General features: G+C 40.5%; 1 protein-coding gene across 1 annotated transcript in view; it reads right to left on the minus strand.

Annotated features, from left to right (window-relative positions):
* Positions 1–17,757, minus strand: part of LOC124620150 (signal-induced proliferation-associated 1-like protein 2) — a 197,508-nt gene that overhangs the window by 47,317 nt on the left and 132,434 nt on the right. The window contains exons 11-16 of the mRNA XM_047146820.1: positions 14,406–14,563; positions 14,203–14,309; positions 13,518–13,652; positions 12,344–12,623; positions 6,062–6,311; positions 2,186–2,301 (exon numbers count right to left, since the gene is read on the minus strand). Coding sequence (XP_047002776.1) covers positions 2,186–2,301; positions 6,062–6,311; positions 12,344–12,623; positions 13,518–13,652; positions 14,203–14,309; positions 14,406–14,563 — 1,046 coding nt within the window. The remainder of the gene's footprint in view (positions 1–2,185; positions 2,302–6,061; positions 6,312–12,343; positions 12,624–13,517; positions 13,653–14,202; positions 14,310–14,405; positions 14,564–17,757) is intronic.

Consider the following 17,757-nt stretch of genomic DNA (forward strand, 5'->3'; position numbering starts at 1 on the left):
CCCCATTGCAGTCCTCTTCCGCAGATATAATCCTTCACCTGGTCTCCATCTTGTTCATAGCCCTCCAATTGTTGTTCTTGCACAATCTTTACACTCTAGAGCTCCTCTTGAAAGTATTTCCTGTCCCACTCTTTCAGTGTTGCCAAAACATTTAAGCCGATTTCCCTCCACAGCTTTGTTTATAGGATGGATTTGAAGGGTGTTCCGTACTTTTTCATTTCTTATCCTGTCCTCTCTTATCTTACCCAGGCTACCTCGTAGAAAGTGCATCTCTGTCATTTGTTTTCTGCTCATGTCTTTCTTTGTCCAGGTCCAACATCCTGATCCATAGGTCAGATAATATGACTTGTATATCATCACCTTTGCTTTGGCACCTATTTTCCAATTTCTGTCTGGTATACAATAATAAAAATTTTGAAAAATTTTCTATTCTCTCCAAAATTATATACTTAATGTTTCCTCTCTTGGTTACCTAACTTCCTGGATATTTGAAAGCATCTAATTCATTAATAATTTTTCCATTACAAATTACATCCTTCATTTTTCATATTTTCTGCCAATTTTCATTACTTTTTGACTGCTTCTTCAATTACTCTCTGCCATGTATTTAGTGGTACTTCCAGTTTCTGTTAATTTTTTCACAAATCATCATACCATTTCCATATGCTACGATTTTCATATCATCTGCTGTTGAGCCTTGGTGAACTTTCCTTATTATGTTTTCCCTAACTATATTAAAATTTACTGGAGAGAGCACAATTCTTTGTCAGATTCCTCCATTCTGATTTCTTGTCATCTACTATAACACAATTCAGGTATTTGTTATACATGTTTCTGATTCTGAGTTGCATTCCTCTTGAAAATTCTAGTGTATTCAAACACTGCCATCTCTCTTCCCTTTTAACAGTGTCTACACCTTATTTATACCTATGAATGCAACTATGATATCTTTCCTGAATTCCCATTTTTTTCTATCTATCTGTGTAGCTGGAGAAGTGGCATCTATAGTTGATCTTCCAGATCAAAATTCTTGTTGTTTTCCTACTTGTGGTTCTATCTTGTTCCTGATTTTTTTGTAACATTTCTTTCCATAAATCTTCAGGCAGTGGCACACAACGGTATATCTCTAATTCTCACACAGCACCTTATTACCTGTCCTAAACATAAGTATGATAACTGCCTTTGTTCAATCATCAGAAATCTTTTCACAAGTCCACACTATTTTCATTATTTTGTACAGCCACTGAATTTTGGTAGGTCCTGCAACTTTGATCCTTTCCACTGTGATATCTGCTCCAGGAGCATCACCATTTTTCATTTCTAATACAGCTCTCTCATTCAACATATGCAAATCATCATTTTCTATTTCCCCCGAGTTGACGGGTTAAATGTTTGACATTAAGCAAGCAAGTGAGAAAAGTTTAATAAAGGTTTGAAGTTATTACAGGTATGTGTAGAGTTAGTTTGAAGTTGCTAAGTACTCTCAATCTCAAATACTGGATGAAAATTGTGAGTATTTGCGTGCCAACAGTTGTGCTGCCTCAAGACACACACACACAGTTCCAGCCTTTAATACTCGCCTTCCTGTGTTAAACCCATAATTATACCTCTTAAAGAGTAGATTATGACAGCATTTTAAATTTGGTAATTAATTATGTAAATTACTGAAAGTCAGATTCTTGCTGCTCCTAGAAGTCGTTAGACTGACAACCTCCACATTGGACTGGGTTACATGCCCTAGGTTACTTGTTTGGCAATACAGATATGTTCAATGTAACTCTAAACATATGATTCAAATTAACGGTATGTTATATATTGATGTCCTAAGAATCGTATTACTTCTGTGTGAGCAATCATTTAACATCACAACATGAGGTGGTCAATAGTAGAATGTGACTAATTTACAACTGCGGTTACCAAGTTACCAAAGATTGTGTAAATCATTTAACAGGTGGTTGTTCTCAGACACAAAAACCATCTACATCAAGAACAATCTAAATAAGGCAGAAACTGTCCTCCTAGGAGAAAAGCACCGCATTAGAGAGAAAATAAATACAAAGTTATCTTGAAAGAAAAACAATTAACACAACACAAACTAATTGCAGGTCCCAGATTAAACATTCCTCAAAACAAGAATAAATATTTAAAACAGCAGACACAATAATCCAAATAAATACAGATTTACCTGCGTGGAGTTCCATCTGGTAATGGAGGTATAACAGTGACAGTAACAGTGACTGAGGTCTTTAACAGGTCCACCATTTGGTCATGTGACAGTGTTGACACCGCTACCTTGCATATCTGAAATTATCAGAATATTAACTGCAGTATCAATTAATTCCAAATCATAAGACATTACAGCTTGAAAATAGAAATAAAATCACTAGCATTTCACCATTATATTTATAATACAGAGTTACTTATTTTCTGTTTACTACCACCCACATTCATGCAAATATTTTAGAAATGAATACATAATATGATTGTGCATACATGCATTACATAACAATCCAGGTGGAAAATGTAATTTCTGAATGAGATATATGGTGGTTCAATTTCTGTAACACATTTTCTAATTGACAATCTGTTATAACAATCACTTTGACCATTTTGTGACTTAAGTGGTGCTTCTGGGTGATTGGCTAATCACTCTCCCCTTCAGTTCAGTTTATTCAGAGCTCTTCTGAAAGTCATTTATAGGCCTGAATTTTTTGTGATTACTATATGTGATGTAGGTTGCATGTGCCTTTCAGAGGCCAAATTGCCTGATATGTTCACTTTATTTCTAATCAATCATATAATCTAATTATATCTAAAAACAAAGATGATGTGACTTACCAAACGAAAGCGCTGGCATGTTGATAGACACACAAACATACACACAAAATTCAAGCTTTCGCAACCAACGGTTGCTTCGTCAGGAAAGAGGGAAGGAGAGGGAAAGACGAAAGGATGTGGGTTTTAAGAGAGAGGGTAAGGAGTCATTCCAATCCCGGGAGCGGAAAGACTTACCTTAGGGGAAAGGACAGGTATACACTCGCGCACACACACACACACACACACACACACACACAGACGGACACACACACACACACAGACGGACACACACACACACACACACACAGACGGACACACACACACACACACACACACACACACACACACACACACACACACACACACACACAGACGGACACACACACACACACACACACACACACACACAGACGGACACACACACACACACACGGACACACACACACACACAGACGGACACACACACACACACACACAGACGGACACACACACAGACGGACACACACACAGACGGACACACACACACACACACACAGACGGACACACACACACACACACACACACACACACACACACACACACACAGACGGACACACACACACACACAGACGGACACACACACACACAGACGGACACACACACACACAGACGGACACACACACACAGACGGACACACACACACACACACACACACACACACACACAGACGGACACACACACACACACACACACACACACACACACACACAGACGGACACACACACACACACACACACACAGACGGACACACACACACACACACACACAGACGGACACACACACACAGACGGACACACACACACAGACGGACACACACACAAGCATCCAATTGTAAAGGCAAAGAGTTTGGGCAGAGATGTCAGTCGAGGCGGAAGTACAGAGGCAAAGATGTTGTTGAATGACAGGTGAGGTATGAGGGGCAGCAACTTGAAATTAATGGAGGTTGAGGCCTGGTGGGTAATGAGAAGAGAGGATATACTGAAGGGCAAGTTCCCATCTCCGGAGTTCTGACAGGTTGGTGTTAGTGGGAAGTATCCAGATAACCCGGACGATGTAACACTGTGCCAAGATGTGCTGGCCGTGCACCAAGGCATGTTTAGCCACAGGGTGATCCTCATTACCAACAAACACTGTCTGCCTGTGTCCATTCATGCGAATGGACAGTTTGTTGCTGGTCATTCCCACATAGAAAGCTTCACAGTGTAGGCAAGTCACTTGGTAAATCACGTGGGTGCTTTCACACGTGGCTCTGCCTTTGATCGTGTACACCTTCCAGGTTACAGGACTGGAGTAGGTGGTGGTGGGAGGGTACATGGGACAGGTTTTACACTGGGGGCGGTTACAACGGTAGGAGCCAGAGGGTAGGGAAGGTGGTTTTGGGGATTTCATAGGGATGAACCAAGAGGTTACGAAGGTTAGGTGGACGACAGAAAGACACTCTTGGTGTAACCTCTTTGTAACCTTCGTGGGGGGAATGACCAGCAACAAACTGTCCATTCGCATGAATGGACACAGGCAGACAGTGTTTGTTGGAAATGAGGATCACCCTGTGGCTAAACATGCCTTGGTGCACGGCCAGCACATCTTGGCACAATGTTACACCATCCGGGTTATCTGGATACTTCCCACTAACACCAACCTGTCAGAACTCCGGAGATGGGAACTTGCCCTTCAGTATATCCTCTCTTCTCATTACCCACCAGGCCTCAACCTCTGTTAATTTCAAGTTGCTGCTGCTCATACCTCACCTGTCATTGAACCATATCTTTGCCTCTGTACTTCCGCCTCGACTGACATCTCTGCCCAAACTCTTTGCCTTTACAAATGGATGCTTGTGTGTGTGTGTGTGTGTGTGTGTGTGTGTGTGTGTGTGTGTGTGTGTGTGTGTGTACCTTTCCTCCTTTCCCCCTAAGGTAAGTCTTTCCACTCCCGGGATTGGTTACCCTCTCCCTTAAAACCCACATCCTTTCGTCTTTCCCTCTCCTTCCCTCTTTCCTGATGAAGCAACCATTGGTTCCGAAAGCTTGAATTTTGTGTGGAATTTTGTGTGTATGTTTGTGTTTGTTTGTGTGTCTATCAACATGCCAGTGCTTTCGTTTGGTAAGTCACATCATCTTTGTTTTTAGATATATTTTTCCCATGTGGAATGTTTCCCTCTATTATATTCATATACTCTAATTACACATGTTAATTCTCATTTCCGTTTTTCTAATTTATATTCGAGTACATAATAGAATGTTCTTTGTCTACTCCCACTCTGTGATTACATGTTCATAACAAAATTGTATTCTGAAATTTCTTCTCATATGCCTTTCAACCAACCTACCACTGGGAGACCCCACAGTGCCCACAAGCCTATGAGAAGAACAGATCAGCAACAAACCATATTTACAGTGCTATGCCGAATAAACAAGTATCACACCACCACTGTGCTGAATCAACCAGCAACATGGGTCTACAGATAGCTAATAGAAGGAGCGACAGTCAACACTCACTGTTTCCCGCTTCAGACTGAGCGGATGGCTTCTTGCCATCTGCCTCTGTTTCACTTGTTTTCCATCTTTTCTACGGAGTAAGATAGCTTCAACTATCTGCCCCTGCCTCTGGTTGTAAGGACCAGCCACCAGCTAACTCCCCACTGAACTATCTAATCTCATACCTCCTATTTCCTTAATTTTATTCGAACAGCTACACTGGCAGTTGTCCTCTAACTTTCATAGTTTTAATAAGATATTATTAGTGATTTTAAAGTTCATTGATATTCTGTTATACATAGTATAGCTGCTATTTATTACGTTTAAGGATTTAGGGAAGCATGGGATCTCATTTAACTTTGTTTCATTACCATGGTTAGGTGGCATTCATTAATTTATTACTGGGCCATAAACGTGTTTATTACAAGGAATAGTTTAACAAATCCAGGGCTCAATGGTTCTTCTTACAGAAGTAGCCACATACACGTGCAATCGATAAATCCCTGGAATGGATTGTACTGCTACCCAACTCGTGCAAAATCACAGCAACCACAGACAAATTGATTCACAAGATTTTCCTAATTTCATACAGAATTTGAGTATGCACCAAACAGAAAAACATAAAATATTGTGTATCCTAAAGCACACATGCACACAAAGATTGTCATTAGCATCATTTCCATTTCCACGTAAGTAATTGAAGAAAATTTAACCTTATAAAAATAACACACCTCCACGAGCCTGGCTCCTTGCCGGAGGCCAGCCTGCCAAGCCAGTCCGGCTGCCTCCACCTGTGTCACAACCCCATCAGGTTGTACGTGGAATCCTAATTGTCCCAACGCATTTCGATGCAGAGTCAACTCCCTTGCTTCTGCCCCAGGTGTCACTGCCCGAAGTCGTGCAGACAAGTCCGTCACATCTTCTGTCTCACCACGCATTTGTAGTGACACACATTCGCCCGTGTGATGGTACAGTCGCACACTGTTCAAAATGCAGAAAAATGTATATAAAGTGAACACTTAAAGCTTGCATTCTCTGGTAAAAAGTGAAATTCTCAGCTTAACAGAAACCTCTTAAGTGTCTTTCTTTGGTCATAGTAGAAATGAATCAGTGACTAATTTTGTGGGAATGGGAAATGAATAGTCTAAGAAATAAACACTGATGTTCAATTCACACCACCCAAGATACATACAAGGACTGCACTAATTATGTTGCAGCTTTGATAAATTTCTAACCATAGCAAGCTTGGAACTGGGACACAGGGCTCATGAGGGCCCCTTTCTTCATGTTCCTGAAGCATCTGTATTTTAACAAAAATCAGTTTCCAAATTTCTCTTATAATTTCTGGAGAATTAGTAGTACGAAAACCAAGGGTGTGAATACTGACAAGGAACACACACACACACACACACACACACACTGTCTCTGGCTGCTGAGGCAGTAGTAGAGTAGGGGTTTTTGGGCGCACTACAGCAAGGTCTTCAGCACCCGTTCAGTAACATAGTGAGACGGGTGTCAAGAAAAATCCCAGAACAGGAATATAAAATGGAACATAATACATGGGTAACAATCGTTGAAAAATATGTGCTCACCCACACCGAAGCGTGGGATGAAGCAGGGTGTCAGCAGTAAAACATGGACAACACTGGAAGAAAATGATAGAGGGAGCTAAAACAATGTAGCAGATGGAAGTGGCTGGCTGACCGCAAGGAAAAAAGGGGAGGAGTCAGCCACTCTGCAATACACTAAAACCTCCAGCCTAAAAGTTTAGGCCAGAGTCCAGACACATCACAAAACTTAAAAACCCTAGACACACACGTCTCATCATTAGCTAAAACAGAAGGCAGATCCCCATCAACTTGTGCTTCTGCCCTTGCATCACAGTATAAAATGCAGTCTGTTAAAATGTGCCGGACAGAGATGTGCACACCACAAGCATCTCAAAACGGAAGATCCTCCCGCCGTAATAAAAAGCTATGTGTGAGAGGACAGTGCCCGATCCGAAGACGTGTAAGGGTCACCTCTTCCTGCTGCTGAGGCAATTCAGAGGAAAGGGGGGGGGGGGAGAGAGAGAGAGAGAGAGAGAGAGAGAGAGAGAGAGAGAGAGAGAGAGAGAGAGAGAGAGGGGGGTCTATTTCTGATGAAGGCCTTGTTGGCCAAAAGCTTATTTTCTCAGATTCTTTTTGTTGTGCCTATCTGTGACTCAGCGTCTCTGCTATATGGTGAGCAGCAATAATCCTTTTCGTAATATTGTCATATTTCATCCTAGATTTTCCAGTGTTAAAGTATAAATTACTTTTCACACATGATACTTTTCAGGTTCTTGTCAGAGGACTTGCCCACATTGATGGGCTTGCAGCTGGACTGGATGCAGTTATTCTTCCAGCAAGGTAAAGGCACCCATTCAAAAGTTGCCTATACCAGCTGCCAACAACAAATGTGACAGAGTTTGCGAGTTCACAGGTAGAACCTGCAAACCACAGGACATTGAGTAAGGCAAGAAAAGAAATGAAGGAAGGAAGGAAGGAAGGAAGGAAGAACAGAAATACTAATTAAGCAGAAAAAACTGAAAGAAACAATGTTTCCCAGTTGTATGCTCTAATAACCATATCCTGCAGAGCTGTGTTGTTGATCATAATGCTAAGTGAAATACTGATAATAGCGAGTGTACACTTCAATGTTGTATTTTATTATTATTTTCTCTAGGCTGACAATTTGGGCATCACAGTGCAAAGAAGAACCTTTGAGGAAGTATAGATAAAGTTCGAAAAAACATTAGAAACTATGAACCTTTGAGGAAGTAAAGTTAGAGAATATACTAGAAACTATGCCAACATACAGTATTACGATAACTATCTCAGACCAAATCCCATTAAAACAAATGTTTGTGCTTTTCACCTGCACACATGCCCAGCAAACAGAAAGCTACACGTTAACTAGAATGGGTCTAGCCTTGAGCACACAGACCAGCCAACACAGCTCAGTGACAGTTGACAGGTCCCTCACATACAAACATTACTTAAAAAAAACTCAAAATAACATAGCTGCAAAGAACAATATACTTAGAATGCTGAATGGAAGTAAGCGGGGCATCAAACCTACTGTTCATAGAACCACCGCTTTAGCATTTTGCTTTTCTGCAGCTGAGTAAGCATGCCATGTCTGGTCTACATCGGTGCATGCAAAGAATATCAACATAAACTTTAACAAAACCCGTGGGCTAGTCACAGGATGCATGAAGCCCACTCCATCGAAAAAAGACCAACCAAGCTTCAGGTTACAACAGTCCCAAATCTCATAGGGTAGCTAATTAACATAATGAGCAGTTCAAAGAGGCATCCACTGTACAGTAGCCTTTGTGGTCATGAAGACTAAAATCAAGATACTTTGGATGAACCCCCTGTCAGCTACCCTATTTCAGAACATTCACCAATAGTGTTGACAAACAGCAGGTCACTAAAAATGCTAAACCATTTCAGAACTGATGAAGCCCGTCAAAATCCAAATGATAAAATCGAGTCTATTAGAATCTGAAGATGACAAGTGCAACTGTGGAGAAATAAAAAACATAGAACATCTTCCAACATGCCATAACTGTCTCGCATATTGCTCTCTAGACAACCTCTGGCTAAGCAAGCCCAAGGCTTTCCACTTAGCCCAGTACTGGGCCAAAAATCCGACAGCTCCAGACATGAAAAAGTAAAGCAATTGTTTAAATTATAATCGACACAGGAATGAGAATTCTACTATTTTAATTCCCAAACTAGTTCCTTGACACCCGTAAATCTCAAATTTTCGGCTGAATGTGTTTATCCAAACTGCTATTTTCAGATGTCAAAGCAATTTACTAAGCACTGATGTAAAAAGTTATATTACGTTACTATATAAAATCACCACCACCACCACCACCACCACCACCACCACCACCACCACCACCAAACTCACAGGCATCTGTGGCATGTTAAAAGAGAAGATGGGTCATGTTTCAATGGGTTATTTTTTTTGGTGTGAGTGGTAGAGTGCCAAGTAATAAAGAGATCCCCCCCCCCCTCCCATCCCCAGGACAGAGCCCTGGATCCGTGCCGGACGCAACCACATGAAAAAGGTAACACTTGCACCTGCATATCTCCAATGACAAATAACCAAATTGATGTAATGTAATAAAATGTGTGTCTTAAACATATTATAATAATACCCATTGTTCAAACAGTTAGCTTGGAAATGTTGCACAAACATCTTCAGTGTACACACTACTGTTCCAGGGCCATATGCAGAGCTTTGACGTCTCACAGCTGCTTGTTATTCTAAGCAATTAGAACCAATTAGCTACATATTGCATGCAAAGGAACACACAATGAGTAACTGCCAGTCACTGAGCACACTGACTGACTGACACACACACACACACACACACACACACACACACACACACACACACACACCTTTAAACCTACTGTTTCTCTGTCGCCCCGCCCCTCCCTTCCTAGTGACACAGCTACTGTATACTGTGGCCATTGTTATTCTTGCAAACACTAGTGTCAGCCTCCAATATTAGCAGCATCTTGTCTTACATACTGTAGTAACAAACCAGCACATTTCAGTGCTTCCATGTGTACAATAATGGGTTCCTCGATATCTTGTCTTCGCTATCTTACTCTGCTGAACATACATTGTTACCGAGGCACTCAAATCACAGTCACAAACATCACTGTTTAACCACCGGTTGATGTTTTTGTCACCTACATCTTCACAACTAGGAAACTGTATTCTAGACAAAAATATTTGTTATAATAACAGATCACATCAGGTACAGATTTCTGCACTCATATAATTGGGAGTTTGCTATAATTACATAGAGGCAGTACTTGTTTTTCAGGAGGTTAAATTCAAATGTTACTGATAAATACATTTATAAGTGAACTACTAGATTCCTTTCATAAAGGAAAGAGGAAATAAGTTGTAAAAGGTTAGAAAGAAGTAGTAGTTCATTAACTCATCCAGTATAACAACACACCTGTTGTAAAGACAAGGGTGACTTTTTCCTCCAATACAATGAAACTATACAGATTGTTATAGTCATACAGAGAAGATAGTGGTCATTCTATGCCAAGTTCATACAGTGTTGTCCCATAACCCCTCACTGTTGCAGAGAACCATCTTCTACTGACTGGCACCATACACCCATCACTGTGGATGCAGTGATCTCTGTATCAGCCGAAAGTCAGGGTACAATAAACCCATTTTCCAGATGGCAATTGTTCGTTCTCTTATGAACCAACTCACATGCCAGAATTGGACACTTTGTTGTTGATGAGAGATACTGGTGTTTGCTTTTATGTCTTCACTGTATTTGATTACTCTACACCGTGAGCTCACTAACACCAATCACACATTGTCCGTGTAGCTAATGGCGCTGCTGGGGCTATGTGGCAAAATAAGAAAAGCCCTGAAATGATTAAGGAATGACAACACAGTCTGAACCAGAGATACTGGAACAGAGCAGTCAAAAACTGAAACAGCTCCTCTTAAGAACTGTGAAAATCTGAGAAGAGGAGGGAATGTCACTACAGTGTAAAGACTACATTATACATACTCTCTACAAGAAAGGAAATCAAATGGAATGTGAAAATTATGTAGGAATACTATTCCTAAATTTTGGGAATTAGATGTACCCTAACCTCCTGTTTGACTGTCACCTTCCAATCATCCAACAAGCAACAGGTCCATGCCAATGTAGATTTCTCCCAAGGAAATCAGAAGTACACTAAATTTTCACCCTACGACAAATCTTAGATAGAAAAAAACTGAATTTGAAACTGATATACATCACACATTCATCCATTCTTGATCTGTATATTATGACGTGCATAGAGAGAAATTACATGCTGCCATCAGAGGAACGGGCATGCCCAGGAGGCTAGTGAGGAAAACCGTGAGCAAGATGAGAAGCAGCCAGTGTCAGAGGAGCATTATAGCACTGGAACATATAATGTGAGAAACTAATGAACTGGCGCAAACAACAATCTTTGACAAATCTATAGAAATATAAGCCTGTACTGATAATACATACAGTTCTTCCAGGGCAATGGGCAGAGTTTTTTTATTGCATTAGAACAAGTTGCTAAGGGCATGGGACTGACAATCAATTAGTCTAAAAGTAAAAGAGCATCCATAAGACACAGTCAAAGTCAGTGACTATCTGATTATGAATTGAAGAATGCTGAGTACCTGAAATACCTGGAGGTGACCGTGACCTACAATGATACCTTGCGCAAAATTAAACAAGAGCTAGCGGTAGCCGATAAAGCTTATTTTGTCCTAACTAAACTACTTTCTTCACAGCTCTAACAAAACTATCTTCTTCAAGGCACTAACCTCACATTACTAATTTAATTGTCTTAGAAACATTTACAAGACCAGTGCTCACACAGTCCTTAGAAACCTGCCACAAATAATAATGGGTACCAACATTCTGAATGCCTTTGAGAGAAATAATAAGGTGGCATTGTGAAGGAGTGAGGTGTAGGAGACAGTATAACAACGAGCTGTATACCAGTTAAAAAAGCCACCTATGAGAAAAATAGTATTCAGCAAGACTGAGGTGAGATGGGCTAAGTATGTAGCACTGATGTGTGATACGGAGGTACCAAAGAAGATACTAACTGGAAATCTTGCCCAGTAAAGGGGACATGGCTGATTAAAAATCACATTGATAGATGGTGTCCAAGATCTATAGAAAATGAGATACAGAAATTGGAAAGCACTCCTGTCAGAAAATTGTTGAAGAGGTGATGGTACACAATAGAATCTTGGGCCACAGAAGAAGAGCAAACTAAGAAGGAGAAGAAAGAAGATGCTAAATTACTCTCTCTGTAGTTTTAAAAACTTATTGCAGGTACAATGTTCTGCATACATTAGCTTGGATTCATAAACATCACTCTTTCTGTAAGTTACAGTTTTCATAAATTTTAGTGTATATAATAGAAGTGCTTTTATCATTGTTTAATGCATACTTATTAGAACTTAGCTGCCAGCCAAGTATTGCTTTGCATGGGGTGACAAAGACGACATCCCGGGACTGCTCGTCGACCAGCAGTAATGTATCAGCTGAAACACCAAGTGAACACGGAATGACGGTAACACCTGCAGAAACTTGCTGTCCACCGCCATCCTCCAACAGCACTGGCCAAGCAACAGCTCCTCGCTGCCAAGCTGAGAGAGATGTCATAGGACAACCACCAGCATTATTGCCACTGGCTCGTTCTTTCTTCTTACTGCCAAATGACAGCATTGCTGAAAAAAACACATTTCATCGATAATACACTGATTTTCTTCTTCGCTAAAGCCAATATTCTTAGATGTAAAGAGCAGTGTCCACATGCAGCAAAGACACTATTAAATTTTAAAAGTGTAGCCAACAGTGATCAACATTGGTTACAACTGTAATATTACAATACATGATTAATCATTTTTGAGATGAATTTGTCATGACAGTACTTAAACAAAATTATTTCTCATATAGTCATAACTAATAATTCCAAGTGATTGAAAAGAAAGTATTTGATGAAACAATTAAACTCTTTCTTGATTCTGTTACAAAAATTTCATTCTCTTAAAGCATGAATTTTGAGAAGCAAGCTTATTTTCCAGTGTAATACACACAATTTTATACCAGCAGTAGCTCAAAGCTGTTTAATTAGTTGTATCACATGCTGAAGTCATTTCACTACTAAACATTCACAGGCTCTCCACGTATCAATGACCCTTAACATAGATGTTTCAGTTTAAACAGTTTTATTTCCCCCCAGGGTATACAATACATTTGATAAAAAACTGCTATATTAAAAAATGACACAGCAAGTTATTTATTATGCATTAATATCAAGTACTTTTTCTCTATCTTAAACAGAACCATATGATGATTTAATATAATTCTTCTATACAAGTATATAACAGTCATTGCAAAGTTAATGCTCAGAATGTCTTCTAACTCAGACAGATTGAATTCATAAACCAAGGATGAATATAGTTGTAGTACGTATACTTCAGCACAAACTGACTTTCACCTGAATTGTGAATTGTTTGCTTGTAGAAGATACAAGTATATGATGTTTAAGCAAGCTTATATGTTATTCTTTCAATAAGCAATGAGTAAAAAATAAAAATAAATTGAATGGAATTACTAACAGAATTTTTGACCAGATTCCACAACAGTAGTAGTAGTGTAATTTGATGCCAAATCCTTCAAGTACTCTTGTCGTGTGCGAGTTGCCATGGTTGCAAATTTCTCTGAACGATGGGCTGCGTTTTCTGCGTTGATTACTGTAATGAAAAGTGAACATATTCATTTACTACACACTACTAAATATAAAAATATTACAACATTTTTAATTGCAACTGAGGATATATTCCAGAATGGCTGAAACAAGTAACTAAAGTAGGGCTGTGATATTTCATCCAAGGGGAGGGAAAGATAGTAAAAAGTAAGGGAAACCCAAACACACTAACACACTAAGAAATTTCTACTTCATTTATTTGGCCATTCAGATCTTCTCCTATTAGAAACCGTTTCCCAATGCCAAAGAGATTGGATCTGGCCATCTTACAAATACTTAGTTCCTCACCATCAGCTTTATCATAAAGAAGGATTTTTCAACATGCTACTTTGAGTCAATATTAAATGCAAATGCAATTTTATTAATCTTATTGTTTTTCTGTCAAACCGTTCTTGAAATTCATACAGTAGTATGTTAAATAAAAACTTTTTCTTACTAAAATTTCTTAACTTGTATGCTCCAGAGTGGAATATCTTTACTTAGATACCACAATGTATTCATAGGGTAGCAAAATTTTACTCAATAATGCTATGTACCTTTGGCTAATAAAAAATCCCCAAAAGCTTTGGACTTAGGAAATGTAGCTCCATCTTGGATTGGTGGTCCAAATGGAGGTACTTCTTTGGATCGGCTCACAGCAACACTGCAAAAGGAAGCATAAATTAAATATATATGGAAATTTATGAGTCATGATAAGTTTATTATAGGATTCTATCTGCCTACTGTATAAGACACTTACCGGTACTGTGTGTTCTCTGTACAAGGATTCACAACTCTCACAACAATAAAGACATGTTGGAACTGAGAACGAATATTCTTTGGTGTGAATGGCTGAGCACCAGGCTCTTGGAAGACTATAGTTACAATGTCATTCCCAATATGCCTCTTCCTTAACAGCTGTTTCAAGGGAAAAAACACGAGTCAGGATTACATATATCATAGTATTTTCAATGTCCTAAAAAAAGCAGCACCAAAGGGTACATTATGCCAAACTATTCTAAGAAATGCACCATTCTCCAAGTAGTACTGCTATATGCTATGAGTTGCACATATTCTAAAGTATTGCCACTTTCCATTACTGATGACAAATGTAAAATCATGAAGGATGAGAAGAACATTTGAACAGGCCTGCCATTTGTGCTGATAAACTTTGGAATCAAACTTATCACCACCCAAAGATCCTTAAATGCACACCAGTCAGAGGTCCAACTTTGTCACCAAAGCCTCAGTGATTTTCAAACTGTAACATGCAAACAGATGGAAGCAAGCTGGAAAGAGGTTTAACACATTAAGATTTTTTTATATTGTACCATCAGGTTTTCCACAATGTGAACCTTCCCTCCTCTCAAATGTAGGTCAGTGTGTGCTCCATCTTACCCAATTCTCCCCCCCCCCTCCCCCTCCCTATCTCATTTTAGGGTGCAAAAACATCTAGTGTCATACATGCCCATGTTAGAACTGTAGAACACGAAGACAAAGAAAGGAGTTAAAGAAAATGACTGTACGTTAATCCCAAATGACATAAGAGAAGACAGCTAAAGCTGGGACATGGAGAAAGGTCTATAAAAATATGCCACAGAGAAATGGAACTCCTCAACTAAAAATTACATGGCCTTCGCCATATTGCTATAATAGATAAAAAGTAAAATGCAGTCGACAGCTCACGTGCTGTTAATTAAAACAGCAAGTAACTCAGATGGCAAACACAAATGAGAATGTAAAGGGTTAAGAAAAGAGCATTCTGTCAGGAAATGGCTGACAAAGGTTGACAAAGGTTGAGTGGAGTGAGTGCAAAGTGGTGGGGAAGCACCACTTAACAAATGTTATGGCTAAAAAGACAAGTGTCCGATGCACAACCTAGCCAAAATGGTCGTCTAAGCTGCTGGGAGAGGCTTAATGACCAGGAGCTTGTTCCTGTGAAGGAAATCTTACCCTATGATTGCAGTCTTATCATAATACAGAATAAAACTGACATATCAATGCTATTAACTGCAAAATGCTACGTCCAACATTCTAACAGATCCATGCAATGATCAGTACTGAGCTGCATAAAACATTTTCATTTTTGCAGCTGAATAGATTCCTGCTGTGTCTGATCTGTTGATGCTCCTATTTGGTTGGTTGGTTGGTTGGTTTGTTTAAAGGAAAGAGGAGGGGAAAGAGACCAAACTGCTTGGTCATCAGTCCCTTGCTCCTATTAAAAGAATTCCACCAGGAAAAGAATAAAACAAACAAGACTGCAGCACAAAACTGTGGGAAAGGAAAAAAAATCACAAGAAGGACAGAAGGGCAACAAACACTACAATGGACCAAATAGGACAAGAAAACCACAGACAGTTGGAAGAAACCGGTAGAAGGTATTGAAACAAGAGAGCAGATGACTGTGGCTGGTTGATCACCAGAATAAAAAGGTTAAGGCAGCCACTCTGCAACACATTAAAACCACCAGCCTAAAACCACAGACTGACAAAGGACATGCACTAAAACTTTGATAGAGTGATGAACCCCGCCCTCCCCAAATCCCCACATACAAAACGTCAGCCAGTGAGGCGTTGTCAGCTAAAATTAATGGTAACGAATCCGTTAACTGAAGATTATGTTGCAGGGCATCAAAAGTATGACATTGCAACGGAATATTGGCCAATCAACCGGGCACCACACTGACACTAAGCTGGGTCTTCACGATGCAGAAGATAGCCATGTCTCACCCAAGCATGGCCAATGCGGCACCAGCAGAGAACCACAGAGTCCCTGTGAGAGGTGTGCATGGAGGACTTCCACACATCTGTAGTCTCCTTAATGGACAGTTTGTTGTTCATACTGAGATTATGCCATTCCATCTCCCAAAGCCAAAAAACATGCGGCGCAATAATGAATGCAGGTCATTTCCAGAGGTGCCGATCTCCAGAAGTAGTTTCCGTGTAGCCTGTTTGGCCAGCATTTTAGCAAGTTCAGTGCCAGGGATTCCAATGTGTGGTGGGTCCAGACAAACACTACTGAATGACTAGACTGTTCCAGGGTATAGACGGACTCCTGGATGGTCACTATCGAAGGATGGCGAGGGTAACACTGGTCAATAACTTTTAAGCTGGTCAAGGAGTCACTACAGATAAACGACTCACCAGAGCACAAACAGATATGCTCAAGAGCACAGGATATGGCCACCAGCTCTGCAGTGAAACACTGCAGCCATCCGAGAAGGAGCGCTGTTCAGTATGTACTCTGTGAGCATAGACAAAGCCAACATGACCATCAGCCATGGAGGTATCGGCGTAAACTACTTCGAAGCCCCGAGATGCATCAAGAATCGAGAGGAAGTGACAGTGGAGAGCCTCGGGAGGAACTGAGTCCTTATGGTCGTGCGAAAGGTCCAGGTGCAGCTGCTGCCTAGGTATACATCATGGTAGCGTATGCGAATGGACCCTATTCACACAGAAGGGATCGGGCACAAACCACATTCGTAAGCCCTGACCTGGGCCGCCGACTTGGTAGATGAACCACTGTGGTTGGGAAAAGGAGATGGTAATTTGGATGCTCAGGAGAGTTATGAATGTATGTGACGTAACTCATGAGCAGTTGTGCGTGCATGATCTGCAATGGAGGGACTCCACGCCGATTGCTTGACTCATCCGAAAAGCTCCTGTCATTAGTCGAACTACACAGTGTTGCACTCGGTCTAGTAATTGCAATGCTGAGGGTGCCACTGAACTATAAATCATACTTCCATAGTCAAGATGAGGTTGAATAAGGAATCTGCACCCCAGGTGGTGGTGTTCAGACAGCAGAGGGCATTAAGGTACTGTCAGCACTTCCGCTTAAGCTGAGAAAGATGAGGGAGCCAAGTCAATCAGGCATCAAAAACCTGTCCAAAGAATCAACATGTGTCCACTACAATGAGTAGATTGTCATCAAGATAAAGTTCTGGTTCCTGGCGAATGGTGTGGTGCTGACAGAAGTGCATGACATACAACTTCGCAGCTGAAAACTAGAAGCCATGGGCTAGAGCCCATGACTGTGCCTTGTGGATGGCGCCCTAGGGGCGCCACTCAGCAGCACCAGTACTGGAGGAGCAGTAGGAAATGCGAAAGTTG

This window comes from Schistocerca americana, chromosome 6 (assembly GCF_021461395.2).
Source record: "Schistocerca americana isolate TAMUIC-IGC-003095 chromosome 6, iqSchAmer2.1, whole genome shotgun sequence".
Taxonomy (NCBI): Eukaryota; Metazoa; Arthropoda; class Insecta; order Orthoptera; family Acrididae; genus Schistocerca; species Schistocerca americana.